The sequence below is a fragment of the Hordeum vulgare genome, chromosome 5H, assembly GCF_904849725.1.
Source record: "Hordeum vulgare subsp. vulgare chromosome 5H, MorexV3_pseudomolecules_assembly, whole genome shotgun sequence".
In the NCBI taxonomy this organism is placed as follows: domain Eukaryota; kingdom Viridiplantae; phylum Streptophyta; class Magnoliopsida; order Poales; family Poaceae; genus Hordeum; species Hordeum vulgare.
In genome coordinates this window covers 61,830,535-61,843,591 of record NC_058522.1, presented here as the reverse complement: position 1 = coordinate 61,843,591, position 13,057 = coordinate 61,830,535, and the positions used below count along the sequence as shown (strand labels likewise).

Sequence of the window (13,057 nt, the reverse complement as noted above, 5' to 3'; positions counted from 1 at the left end):
GCACTGGAGATATTAAATAAAAATGCATTTGCAATCACTAAAAATCTAACGTTTTCTGTAGCCTAGAGTTGCATTAGTTAACTCAATTTTTTTGAATAATAATTCAGTTTTCAAGTTAAGTCTTCATCATCGATCAAGTTGGCACAATCGTAAGTACAACGAAAAAGCGCATACTCTCTCCATCCACTTTCATGACACTGCTGCCATTCAACAACATCCTGCTAGACAAAAAAAAGTTCCTGATTTTGACCCAGCTACCCCAAGCTGTTGACCCAGCTATAGTCTCTCGAGGGATTCTTGTTGTTGCGCGCCTTCCGACTTGCAGCTTGCATTCTTTTCAGTTTTTCCATAAAATGTTGCACTCTGGGATCTTCATTAGCCAAAGGTTGCTGTGTACAGTACATGTCAAGCTCAGTTTTAGGACTTGAGATTTTTGTAACCCTCTTATCAGGAAGCTCGATGCTTTCGTGATTATTCCCCTGCTGCTCATCAAGTTCATTCTCATTATATACATCTCTTGAGTGTCTGCAGAAGAAAGTTAAGGCAAACGTTAACCTTACAACATTGAAACTGGTAACAAAAATGTGAATCCATACATACCTGTATGAGTCAGTTAAGTCAATCATTTTATCTTCCATAGAACTCCCTGCTTCCCCGGAGGATGGTACAGCTGACATTTGTTGCCTGGCTTTCTGCAGCTCCACTTCTAATTCTTCTCTCTGCATTCTTTGTTGCTCTACTTCTTTCTTGATGTTCCGCACCTTAAGGGAAATAACCACTGTTATTGTTAAGAAAAGTTACAGAAGTAAGTAACAATGAATCAACACTGAAATAGTAGTAGACAACTCACCAGGTTCTCCAGAGCACAGACATCACTTCCAAGATCATCAACTGACCTCTCCAATAGTTTTACTTCTTCATCCTTCTCTTCAGCAAATGTCTTCCTTTCATCCGCTATCTGTAGAAGTATAACAGAAGGGTTATACAAGAAAATTAACACAAGCGATATTAAGAGATACGCACCTGTTGAGCATCCATAGCAATTGCCTCACTTTTTTCGGCGACTGCCTGAGCCATCTCCAGCTTCTCTCTCAACATACGCACCTGAGAGTCACAGTATTGCTTCTCATCAGAAAGCTTGGAGAACTCATTTTGCAAATTTTGAAATAAGCTGTTCCTTTCATCAAGTAAATTTCTCAGCTCAATCAACCCTTCTTCCATTCTTTCAGTGGAATTACTTCTATGGACCAACTCCTCTTTCCTAGAGTAACTGATCCGTTCAATATGGTTGAGCTGATAGCTCCATTCAGTGTTCTCCACAGAAACTGCATTTAGTTCACCAACTGTACTTGCTAGTTGCCCCTCTAGCACCGAAATCTTTTCATTGCTCTCCATGATTTGAGCTTCCAGTAGTTGGCTTCCAGAAACAAGATTGTCAAGATCATGTGATTTAGAAGCAACCTCGTGTTCTAATGATTTAATTGCCTCAGCCAACTCAATAAGTTGATCTGCTTGATCTTTTGCAAAAGATGCTGACTCCTGTAGTAGGCTAAGATCAAATGATAAGCCCTTTGCCAATTCATCTTTCCTAGCTAGTTCAGACTGTAAAAAGGACTTATGTGTGCTCAACTCCTCAACAGACAACTGAACCAAGTTTAAGCCATTGGACAACTTCATCATCATGGTTGATTGTTCATCGATGAACATTTGTACTTGAGCGGTAATTTGTTCCAAACATGCTTGAATGGAGACAGATAACTTCTCCATATCAATATTAGAAACCAAATCAACCATCCTCCGGTCCTTGCACAGAATATGCAGCATTTCATGTCTCAGTGAATCATTCTCTAACTTCAAAGCATTTTCAATTGAAATTCCGAGTTCAATGACATTGGCTTTCAACTCAAGCTCTTTACATAAGTCTGCATGGGAGCATTGCAACTCCATAAGAGCTTTGACTTTTCCATCTTGGTCTGTTTGCAAGGATCTGATGCTGGACCCTAAGGAGTCAACTAAATATCTGAATTTTGGGGTTTCCTTACTCATTGCAAGTAGATTTTCCATAACTTCATCCTTGTCCCGCTTCAGGTCCTTCAAATCAATCATTATATTACTGTTCTCCCCATGTAAATCATAAATTGCAACATTGCCCAAATCCTGCTTAACTCTCCACAAAGTTACTTCTGTCTTCATCCGTTCAAATACTTCAGTAAACATAAGGTTCTGTTTTTGCAGTTGTACCTTGTGTTGCTCCAACTCTGAAGCAAGAACAAAAGATTCAATATCATTTGCAATTGTATTGATCATAACTGACTCATGGTGGTAGTTTACAAGATAACTGCAGAACTCAAATTCATTGCATCCTTTAATATCATTTGCAGGCATGCCACTGTTCACTTCAGGCAGACTCGCAACCTCAAGCATCATGTCCTTTAACATTCTATTGAGAAACAAAGCTTTCTCCAGCTGGTTAAGCAGCTCTTCTTTTTCTTTGGATTGAGCTGCCAAAGAACTCCTGTTGGTAGCATCAATCTCTTCAGTCAAAACGGATAGCTCATTATGCATGGAATCTGACCTTGCCACCATTGCTTCTTCTTGTGCTTGCAAATACAAAACTTTCTTCCCGAAAGAATCCAATCTTAAGCTCAGTTCAGTTGCTTCATGTCCCTTTGAAATACGACAAAACCTGCTGTTGATGTCGACTAGTAACTTTCTTTTGAGAACACTACAAATTTCCAGTCCATTCTTTGCTTTATCATTGTGCTCTCGCAGCATAGATATCGAAGAATCAGATTCACAGATCCCACGCTGAAGGAAACCATTTTCTACATGCAGCCCAGTAATTCTCTCCAACAAAATCCCCATATTACAGAGGTGTAACACGGAAACTGCATAATCTTTTTCAATTATCTCTAACCAGTTCTCCTCCAACCATGTTCTTGTCAACTCTGCAAACTGCTGTAGTTTTGACTTCATACATTCAATATCAGAAGAAACACACTCAAGGTTCTCTGTTATCGTATTCTTCACGTGTCTGATGACATCTTCCAGTTCAAGGGCTGCCTCATTTGCTTCAAGCAGGCTTGATTCAAATTTACTTTCCAAATGCACGTAATTTTGTTCTTTCACATCCAGCAGCATCTTCAAACTACTCATTTCACTTAGCAAGTCATCCTTTTCAATAGTAAATAAAGATTCCTTTTGTTTGTACTTCTCTGCTTGAAGTTTTGCATTTTCATTCACTTCCACCAGTGCCTTGACTGTAGAGTCTGCATCACCTATAGTTGTTTGTGCTTCTTGAAACTTGGCTAGAAGAATAGAAGCCTCAAATGATTTCTGTAGTGCAAGACCTTTTGCCTCTGAGAGCTCAAATTCAAGTGCCTGAAAGAATGATCACAACTGAAAATAAGAAATAATGATCGACCAACTCAATAAATTGACTTATTAAACATAACAATTTATCCTTGAATACATACTTTCTGTTGCTTTTATGTCAAAGTAAATTAGCAAATACATTCACCCCATCATGTCTTGCAGGGTCAAAGTAATACAGTGGTGCGTTGATCCAACCACATCGAATTTCACAAAGTACACTATTTATCACTTGCCAGAAGATTGTTATGACTCGGGGATATTTAGCAGATGATGCTAAACTTTGCCATAGGTTCTTTCAAGTTCTTCGATAATTATTTCATGTCCAGAATATATACCAAAAAGTCTTGAAGAATAAACCTGGCAAGAAACTTATGTGTGCGGCAATGTCAGTATGTCACGTAACCAAAAGAAGGCCAGATTTCTGCAAATTGCATACCATAAAGCACTCTCCTACTAGCTACTACTTTACACATTAAAAGCACATACCTACTTATATAAAAAAATCTAGTAAAATCCTTGCTGGAAAGAGAAACTAACCTACTGTGAATAGGTGCTAATTTAAAGATCTACTTAAATCCTAATTTGTCAGAAGGACACAAAACGTATTATGGAATGAGAACTTCAATGGAAGGCTAATGGCCTTTCAAGACATTACCTCTTTCTCTTTATGCCATAAAATAAGTGATGTTGTTGCATCACTATTCTTTTCTTGCATCTCTATCTCCAATTCTTTCATTGTAGCTGCATAGCACTTCTCTTTGTCAATTATTTCTGACTTCAACTGAAGGACCTCAGAACTTAAATCTTTGATAGTTCTTTGGCTCTGGAGATGGCATTCTTCCACATTTTCTTTTTCTTGCAGAAGCTTGGTAGATAGAGACTGCAGCATCTGTAATTTGTGAATGGCAGACTCCCTCTCCTCACATAGATGACAAACGACCTCAGTTTTGCACTGCTCTTCAGCTTCAAGGGTTCCATGTGTTGGAGGGACATGTTGATGATTGATGACAGCAAGCTCCTCCTGATAAAATGATCTTTTAGTTTACAGAGGTGCTACACAGACCAAAAGTAGGACTAAAATTCTGCAGACATAACCTTCAGGACATGTATCTGATCTTGCAAAGCTTGCACATCCCCTAAAGCATCTTCATTGACAACCGCCTTCAGATTTGAGGAGAACAGAAATTTCAAGTGGTGGTAACCTAAGATATATTTGTAAAGAAAGAAAAATGATGTACAGGTAAATACATACATTGTTCTGAATGAGCCTTGCACGCTGAGCAAACTTGAGGGTACCGAGTGTTTCGTTACTTGAACTATGAACATATAGAAAGGTTGTATGAGCATCCCAAACAAGATAACATGCTTTCTACAGTTTAGATCAAAGTCAAAAGGTTCATTACCACAATGAAGGACTGACATTTGCGACGATCAATGTCTTGGAGTTTCCACCAAGTGAATCCTGCAAGTAAAGAAGGGAGTAGAATGAACACTAGCTAGACAGCAAGGAAAAACAAAAACAAGTAGCACAATAGCATGGTATTTGTATCTCGAGGTTCTTACCTGGAGAAGAAACGTCAATCTTGAGTCCCTATAAGGAACATGCCTTTTCTTTCCATGTTTAAGATCAACTAAACTCATTATCACATGACTGAAATTCACAATCCAGGAAAGTAGCCATGGCTGAATAAAAGCATAAAGAATTCTTCTTCATATCAAAATATGTTTACGATTTTGAGCATTAATCATGAACCTTAGTGTTGATAATGATTTGTTGATATTAGAAGCTTCCTTCAGCCGCTCACCTTCGGCACCAGATGACATTTGCCTGTTTCAAATGCATATATCAACAGATTGGGATTCCACTGGGCACAATAAATTGTGGGGGCAAGTGAGAATATTGATCTACCTTTCAGACCCGGCAAGATCAACTATATTCAATCTCGCAAACCGTGTACTAGATATGGAATCCTTCTCGCACCTACTTTCAATAGTGCATGTGAGAACACTGTGGGAGCGACTACTCGCATGATTCATATGTGTCATAGACACTTTCCTATTCACAGAACCCTGCAGTAGGTTTCAGGCATATGCATTAGGTAAATACACGAAAAATCACCATAGGATACTTGCAAGAAAAAAATCCTAGAACAAATGTATTTACCTGCATCAAAAGTGTTATGATGTCACTGACACATGTAACTTCGCGTTTAGTCAAATTTTCAACATAGACACCAACCCGCGTATCTTCGCGGAGCTGCACATTAGGTTTCATGTGTAGTACAAGTAATGAATGACGGCATCACCCTAGTAAGTCATATTCACTTAAAGTAACAGTAAGAAAGCATACTTGAAGATTTGTGGATGACGGGTCAAGAAGATCTGTAATTTGTTCATTGTAGATCTCCAGGAAAGAACACTTGCAGTTGTACTTAAGATTCTCATCCCTCCTGCTCTCTTCTTCCTGCAATTTTAGGATTCGCACATAGCAGATTTAGAAACCATAGCATTATAAGACACATTACCCTATGCTCAGCAACAAGTCTTTTGTTATCAACAGATTTTAAAAAATACCGCTCTGATTCTCGCAATCAAAAACTGAAAAATACGTGGTGCCATGCCACATTCTGAACCAGGCTTCACTCCCAACTCACTGATTTCACCAAGCATTGTGTGTGTCTTTCCACTTCCAGTCTGCAAACAAATAAAAGGTTGAAGCAGAGTTTTCCATTATAAGTAAGACAAATTAAGGTTATAACATATACCTGCCCATAAGCAAATACACAGCTGTTGTATCCAGCCATACAGTTCTCAACCATAGGTAAACCGACAACTCGGAAAAGCAGTTCCTGCAAATTCAAAATTTGTTCACAATCCAGGAATTAGCACAAGAGCATGAATCTAATTGTTTTGAAGCTGAACTTTGATCACGATCCAAGAATTGGCACAAGAGCATGAATTGAATTTGTTTTAAAGCTGAACTTTGATCACGGTCCAAGAATTAACATAAGAGCATGAACCAAAGTGTTTCGAGGCTAACCTGATTCACTGTTTCACAAGCAACATGGTCGAATGTAAAACGAGTTTCTGGCTGTCCAATCCATGTGATGCTCTGAGCACTTTCTTGTTTCAAGCACCGACTATGACCATGGAGGTTTTTCTCTGTGTCATTTACAGGACGTACACGGATAACAACCTGGACAAAAACCACAAATGTAAAGAATCCATATAGCATAGCTGACTCTCCGACACGTGCACTGATTCGAATTCAGAAATCAAATCCACACTTGCTAGTTATAACTGGAAACTGAAAGGAAAAATAATTCAACAACACATCTGTTGAAGGGCTAGATAATCAATAACAAGAGAACTTTCCGAGTCAGACATCGATATTTAGTAATACTAGATCAAATCATTCAATTATGGTTAATTGCCCAGACATATTTAATTTACGATGAATCAATAAGCGATGTGCACTTGCTCTGTCATACTGCCCAACCAGTCAATAATCACACTAGGTAGCAGCAAACAAATCAGCGGTGAGTGCATACCTGCACGTTGTTCTCCATCCAGAACGAGGGGTCCTCCTGGAGCTCATAATGCGGCACCTCCACGGAATTTACCACCGTCGCCGGCAGCCCCCTTGCCGCCATTGAGAACCTCAACCCCGGTCTGAGCCCCCTGGCACCACCACTCATCCGTACGTTCCGCGGCGTCTTCATCATGCTCTTGGTTGGCTCCCTCTGCACAGACCCACCATATGCCGTCTTAGCATGGCGCCCACGGGGCGTGGCACTCACCCACGACAGCGTCTCCTGAGCACGTGGTGCGAACCGACTCCGAGACACGGGCCTCGGCGTCTCCACCGGCCACTCCAGCTTCCTCTTCAACCGTGTTGCCGGTGTATGGACAGCGAGGGGAGGAGGCCGGCAGGATGCCACGTCGGAGTCCTTGGTGGGGGCATGGATGACTGCGGCATCAGGAACAGTCCCATTGTTACGAGCTTCTTCCGCCTCAAAAGCCCTCGCCGGAGTACGGCATTCAGATCCACCGAGACCGCCTGGCATTCTGCACAAGCACAAACCGAATGTCGGAAAAACACCAGAGAGCTGGTGATAGCAAGTCAAACAACATAATCCCAAAATCAGGACACAGTAACAACGATATACATCACCAAATTGAAAGATATACCGAGCATTATCAGCCTACAATTAAGAGCCCTTTCGTCCCATGGTAAACTTCTGAATCACATTTCTGAACCGGTGCGCACATCTAAACAGACTAGGTCACTAGGATGAGCATTTAACCTAAAAAAAAACTAGAACTACGTATCAGTGAACCTTATAAAAATGGAATAAACGCATGTTGGGCATGTAGATATCCGGTTTGATGAACTACACGCTGCCACTCGCAAAGGTACTAAGCCCTAATAAGAAAGATAACCCACAAGAATTCCCCATCCATGTCTCTCACGACTCATGCGAACTCTGAAAAAGCAAACCAAAAGAAAATCCCCAAATGCCAATCGCAATCCGTAGCCGAACGAATCCAATCAGAAGCCTTCGATTCCCCTCGGATTAAGCACCCACGAGCCATCCAAACCCCACGAAATGCGACGAGCCACACAGAAAAATACGATGTGGGTACGGGGAACACGAATGTTACCGGCAAAGAGGCGGCGGGACTCCAGGCGGCGAACGCGATCCGGCGGAGAGAGAGGGATGTAGGCGCCTGCGAGAGAGAATGCCGGGAGGAAATCTTGGACCTGCTCGCCGGCCCAACCCCGCCCTCTCTCGCTCTCTCTTCCGTTCGAATTAACTGGCGCGGCAAAGAGACGACGGGAAACTAAAAACCACTCTGTTGATTAGGGTTTTCTCAAACAAATTCCACGAGCCCGGGATTTTTCAACTTAGACGAACGTCTCACACCCACCTTAAATATCCGGACTGACCACATCTTTTATATTCAGTCTAAAAATAGAACGTATATAAGACCAGACACGTCCGGACACGCTCGTCTGATAAGTCCGGCCTACCACCGACCACACCCTATGTCCTAAAAAAAAACCATCCGGCTCCTTGCTCCAAAACCCTAGCCCAGTCACTCTCATGTCTTGCTACGTCCGCTTCTCTTCTTGTACAGATTTCGGTCGAATCAGGCACAATGTCGAGCTCCAACAACCGCTCCGACGAGGAGCTGGATCCGGACTTTCAGCTTGTCTTCCGTGTCGCCTTGGAGCGGTCAAGGTGGAGACCCGAGGCAACTCTGGATCTGCAGCCTCGTCGCTTCCTCGCGGGGGCAGCTCCGGATCTGGAGCCTCACCGCTTCCTCGTAGGCGCAGCTCCGACGTCGGCTTTGGCCCCTCCCGGCCCGTGCGCAGCTTCGACAGGCGGCCTGCGCAATACGCGCCACCCCTATGTCATTCCCTACCCCCCTGTCGGCTGCTGCTCCTCAAGTGGGTAGCGGTGGGTGCTTGTGCCCCCCCCGGCCTGCACTCGGACACGCACGCCTGAATCAGAGGTGCGCGCCTCCCGCCGCGAGTGGCAACGGCAAAGGGAGAGGTGGGAGGCGGAGCAATGCGTGCGCCGCCGCCATGCAATTGAAGCGGAGCCGGACAAGGACGCGCAGCTCCTCGAATGGGTCTATCGCCGGTCGCTTACGACCGCGGAGACAGACGCGCGGCGGCTACGCCGAAAGAACACAAAGGCGCTACGGATTGCCATTGAGCAGTCCGAGCGCGAGGCGGCGGTGGCAACGACGGAGGCGGCTCGGCTCGCCAAGCTCAAGCGGCAGCGGGACAGGGAGGTCTGACGACTAAAAAGGCTCGCCATCCTCTCCGATGACGATGATGACGACTACAGCTCCTCATTGGATGAATCGTACGATTCCCCACGAGCCGCCGATTCCTGCAGTTGCGTCGGCGACCGAAAGGGCAAAGGGCTCGCAAGGAAGTGGTGAATGTCCGCCGTTTCTAGTATAGTTTAATTTTGTCTGTGGTTTATGTGAAATATGTGAACTGTGATGATCTTTTGGTGATCACAATGTGCATTTCTATGTCTGATTCTGTGATTGTGGGTTGATCTACATTCTTTTCATCTATGTTGCATACTAATATGGACATGAGTGACCAGATATGACATACAGGGATGTGGACGACACAAACTGAGAAGTGAGTCAGTGCCCACGGACGCGCCCGGATTTGCAAGGTCCGACTGTAGATGCTCTTACTTTGCAAATTGATGATTTTGACATTATTTGGCATTTTATATTTTTACCATTTCTTACTTTGGATTTTGATGATTAGCCCTGTAAGGTGGGATCTATGTAAAACCCCAAACATACCCCTCACACGGTCATGGAACGAACTCATCTCCTCCATCCCTACATCCTCACTTTCACCAATGCCTCGACAACGTCAGGGCACAGGTGTAACAGCCCCAATGCAATGCCTTCCTTTTATGTAATCTTTCCTTGTAGGGTACCTTGCTATGTTGGCTTGTTGAGTTCATAAGAGTTGTCTTGTCTCCATCTCTGTTGCATCATGGTATTAGACATCACATCATTTCATCTTATTGTTTTGTGTTGCACCTTTGGTGATTGAAAGTGTGAGTGCTTTGTGAGTGTGGCATTGTGATTGTTGTGTGATTGGGTGCATCAAGGATTCTTCTCAAAACCCCTTGTTGCACCAAAGCTCTAAAAAACCCTTCTTCCAATTTATTTAGTCGCTGAGTTTAAAGTTTCTGTTTTGGGTCAAATAAAATGTTCCTCCCATTTGAAAATCATCTTGGTAATAGTGGAGTGCACCCCCTATGGTTTGGTTTTATTTATTTTTTCTTTTGGTTTTAATTAAAATAATACCTTTCTTTAATAAAAGGAATTTATTATTACTCTTCTGAAAAATGCCCAATTTATTTTTATAAATTGGTGCAAGATTTTAGAAGCTCAATTATATTTTATCTTCTTCCAAATATTTTCCTTTTAACCCGTGTGATTTAACCAAAACCTGGGTTATTTTTATTTGGCAAAACCCTTTTTAAACCACAGAGAGTTAACGAGGCGAGGTGTTGTAGGATTCAGCCCAAAGCCCTCTAGGCGACCCCCTTCTTCCTTCCTTCGCGCGGCCCGGTGATGACCCACAAGTATATGGGGTCAATTGTAGCCTTTTTGATAAGTAAGAGTGTCGAACCCAACGAGGAGTGGAAGGAAATGACAAGTGGTTTTCAGCAAGGTAATGTCTGCAAGTGCTAAAACTGTAAGTAGCGGAGTAGTTTGATAGCAAGATAATTTGTAACGAGCAAGTAACGATAGTAGTAACAAAAGTGCAGCAAGGTAGCCCAATCGTTTTGAGGCAAAGGACAGGCCAAAACGCTCTCTTATGATAAGCAAAGTATTCTTGAGAGTACACGGGAATTTCATCTAGTCACTTTCATCATGTTGGCTTAATTCGTGTTCGCTACTTTGATAATTTGGTATGTGGGTGGATCGGTGCTTTGGTGTTGTTCTTACTTGAAAAAACCTCCTACTTATGATTAACCCTCTCGCAAGCATCCGCAACTACGAGCAAAGTATTAAGAATAATTTCTAACCATGTCATTGAACTTTTGGATCCAATCGGTCCCTTACGGAATAGCGCATAAACTAGGGTTTAAGCTTCTGTCACTCTCGCAACCCATCATCTAATAACTACTCCACAATGCATTCCCTTAGGCCCAAATATGGTGAAGTGTCATGTAGTCGATGTTCACATGACACCACTAAGGGAATCATAACATACATATCATCAAAATATCGAACACATATCAAGTTCACATGATTACTTGCAACATGATTTCTCTAGTGACCTCAAGAACAAAAGTAACTACTCAAAAATGATAATCATGCTCAAGATTAGAGGGGTATTAAATAGCATAATGGATCTGAACATGTAATCTTCCACCAAATAAACCATATAGTAATCAACTACAAAATGTAATCAACACTACTAGTCACCCACAAGCACCAATCTATAGTTCTGGTACAAAGATTGAACACAAAAGATGAACTAGGGGTTGAGAGGAGTTGGTGTTGTTGAAGATGTTGATGAAGATATCCCTCCCCAAGATGGGAGACTTGTTGGTGATGATGATGACGGTGATTTCCCCCTCCGAGAGGGAAGTTCCCTTGCGGAATTGCTCCACCGTAGGGCAAAAGTGCTCCTGCCCAAGTTCCGCCTCGAGACGGCGGCGCTTCGTCCTGAAAGTCCTCTTCTTCTTTTTTCAACGTCAAAATGACTTATATACCAGAAGAGGGGCACCAGAGGTGGGCCTGGGTGAGCAATGTTGGGGAACATTGTATGGGAAACAAAAAAATTCCTACGCACACGCAATACCTATCCATGGTGATGATCATCTATGAGAAGGGAGAGTGAATCTACATACCCTTGTAGATCACTAAGCGGAAGCGTATATAACGCGGCTGATGTAGTGGAACATCTTCGTGATCTAAATCGCAGCCCGTCCCGCGATCCCATCATGATCCATCCCGATCTAGTGTCGAACGGACGGCACCTCCGCGCTCAACACACGTACAGCTCGATGACGATCCCCGCCTTCTTGATCCAGCAAGAGGGGCGGAGAGGTAGATGAGTTCTCCAGCATGGCGGCATGGTGGTGGTGGTGGTGAACTAATCCAGCAGGGTACGCCTAAGCACCGTCGAACTAGACTAGAGGAGAAACAGATCTAGAGAGAAGTAGAGGGAGCACGTGGCAATTGTTATGTCCAAAACCCTCAAAAACCTCTAGTATATATAGCAGGAGAGGAGAGGAGGCTGCCTTGGCCCCTCCTCCAAGGAGAGGTTCGGCCGAACCCTAAGGAAGAGTGCACCTTCCCTTGTGGGAAGGTGGACTAGTTTGGGAGGAGGACTCCTTCCCTTTCTTTTAAAGGACTTTTGCCTTTTATCTCTTCTACTTGCCGCATGGGCCCTTAGGGGAGGCTTTGGCCAGCCCACTAGGGGCTGGTCTACCTCCTCTCACAGCCCATGAATTCTTTGGGTCGTCACACCCCTCCCGGTGGTTCGCCGGTACCCTCCCGGCACTCCCAGTACACTACCGATGAGCCTGAAACTTTTCCGGTGACCAAAACAGGACTTTCTATATATCAATCTTTACCTTCAGATCATTCTGGAGTTCCTCGTGATGTCCAAGATATCATCCGGGACTCCGGACAACCTTCGGTCACCAACACTATAACTCAACTATACTGAAACGTCACCGAACATTAAGTGTGCAGACCCTGCGTGTTCGAGAACTATGCACACATGACCTGAGACACTCCCCGACCAATAACCAAAAGCGGGACCTGGATGTCCATATTGGCTTCTACATATTCTACGAAGATCTCTATCGGTGGAACCCTTATGTCAAGGATTCAGTTAATCATGTATGTTGTTCCCTTTGTCCTTCGGTATGTTACTTGCCCGAGATTCGATCATTGGTATCTCCATACCTAGTTCAATCTCGTTACCGACAAGTCTCTTTACTCGTTCCATAATACAAGATCCCATGACTAAATCCTTAGTCATATTGCTTGCAAGGCTTGTTGTGATGTTGTATTACCGAGTGGGCCCCGAGATACCTCTCCGTCACACGGAGTGACAAATCCCAGTCTTGATCCATGCCAACCCAATAGATACCTTCAGAGATAC

At 43.4% G+C, this 13,057-nt stretch overlaps 1 protein-coding gene across 2 annotated transcripts; it reads right to left on the bottom strand.

Moving 5' to 3' along the window:
- Window positions 1-68: 68 nt before the first annotated feature.
- Window positions 69-8,275, bottom strand: LOC123397498 (kinesin-like protein KIN-12F). 2 transcript variants are annotated; one of them, XM_045092027.1, is made up of 18 exons: window positions 8,041-8,254; window positions 6,927-7,443; window positions 6,416-6,571; window positions 6,141-6,224; window positions 5,950-6,069; window positions 5,726-5,839; window positions 5,540-5,632; window positions 5,285-5,445; window positions 5,129-5,203; window positions 4,939-5,026; window positions 4,779-4,837; window positions 4,628-4,691; window positions 4,471-4,536; window positions 4,031-4,396; window positions 1,024-3,381; window positions 851-958; window positions 601-761; window positions 69-525 (listed from the first exon to the last, which is right to left on the bottom strand). In XM_045092027.1, the coding sequence occupies exons 2-18, from the start codon at window positions 7,440-7,442 to the stop codon at window positions 255-257; spliced, it is 4,860 nt and encodes a 1,619-aa protein (XP_044947962.1). In that variant the 5' UTR covers window position 7,443; window positions 8,041-8,254; the 3' UTR covers window positions 69-254. The 2 variants fall into 2 exon arrangements, with proteins under 2 accessions (XP_044947962.1, XP_044947963.1); XM_045092028.1 differs by lacking the exon at window positions 69-525 and having other exon boundaries at window positions 637-778; window positions 8,041-8,275.
- Window positions 8,276-13,057: the final 4,782 nt, after the last annotated feature.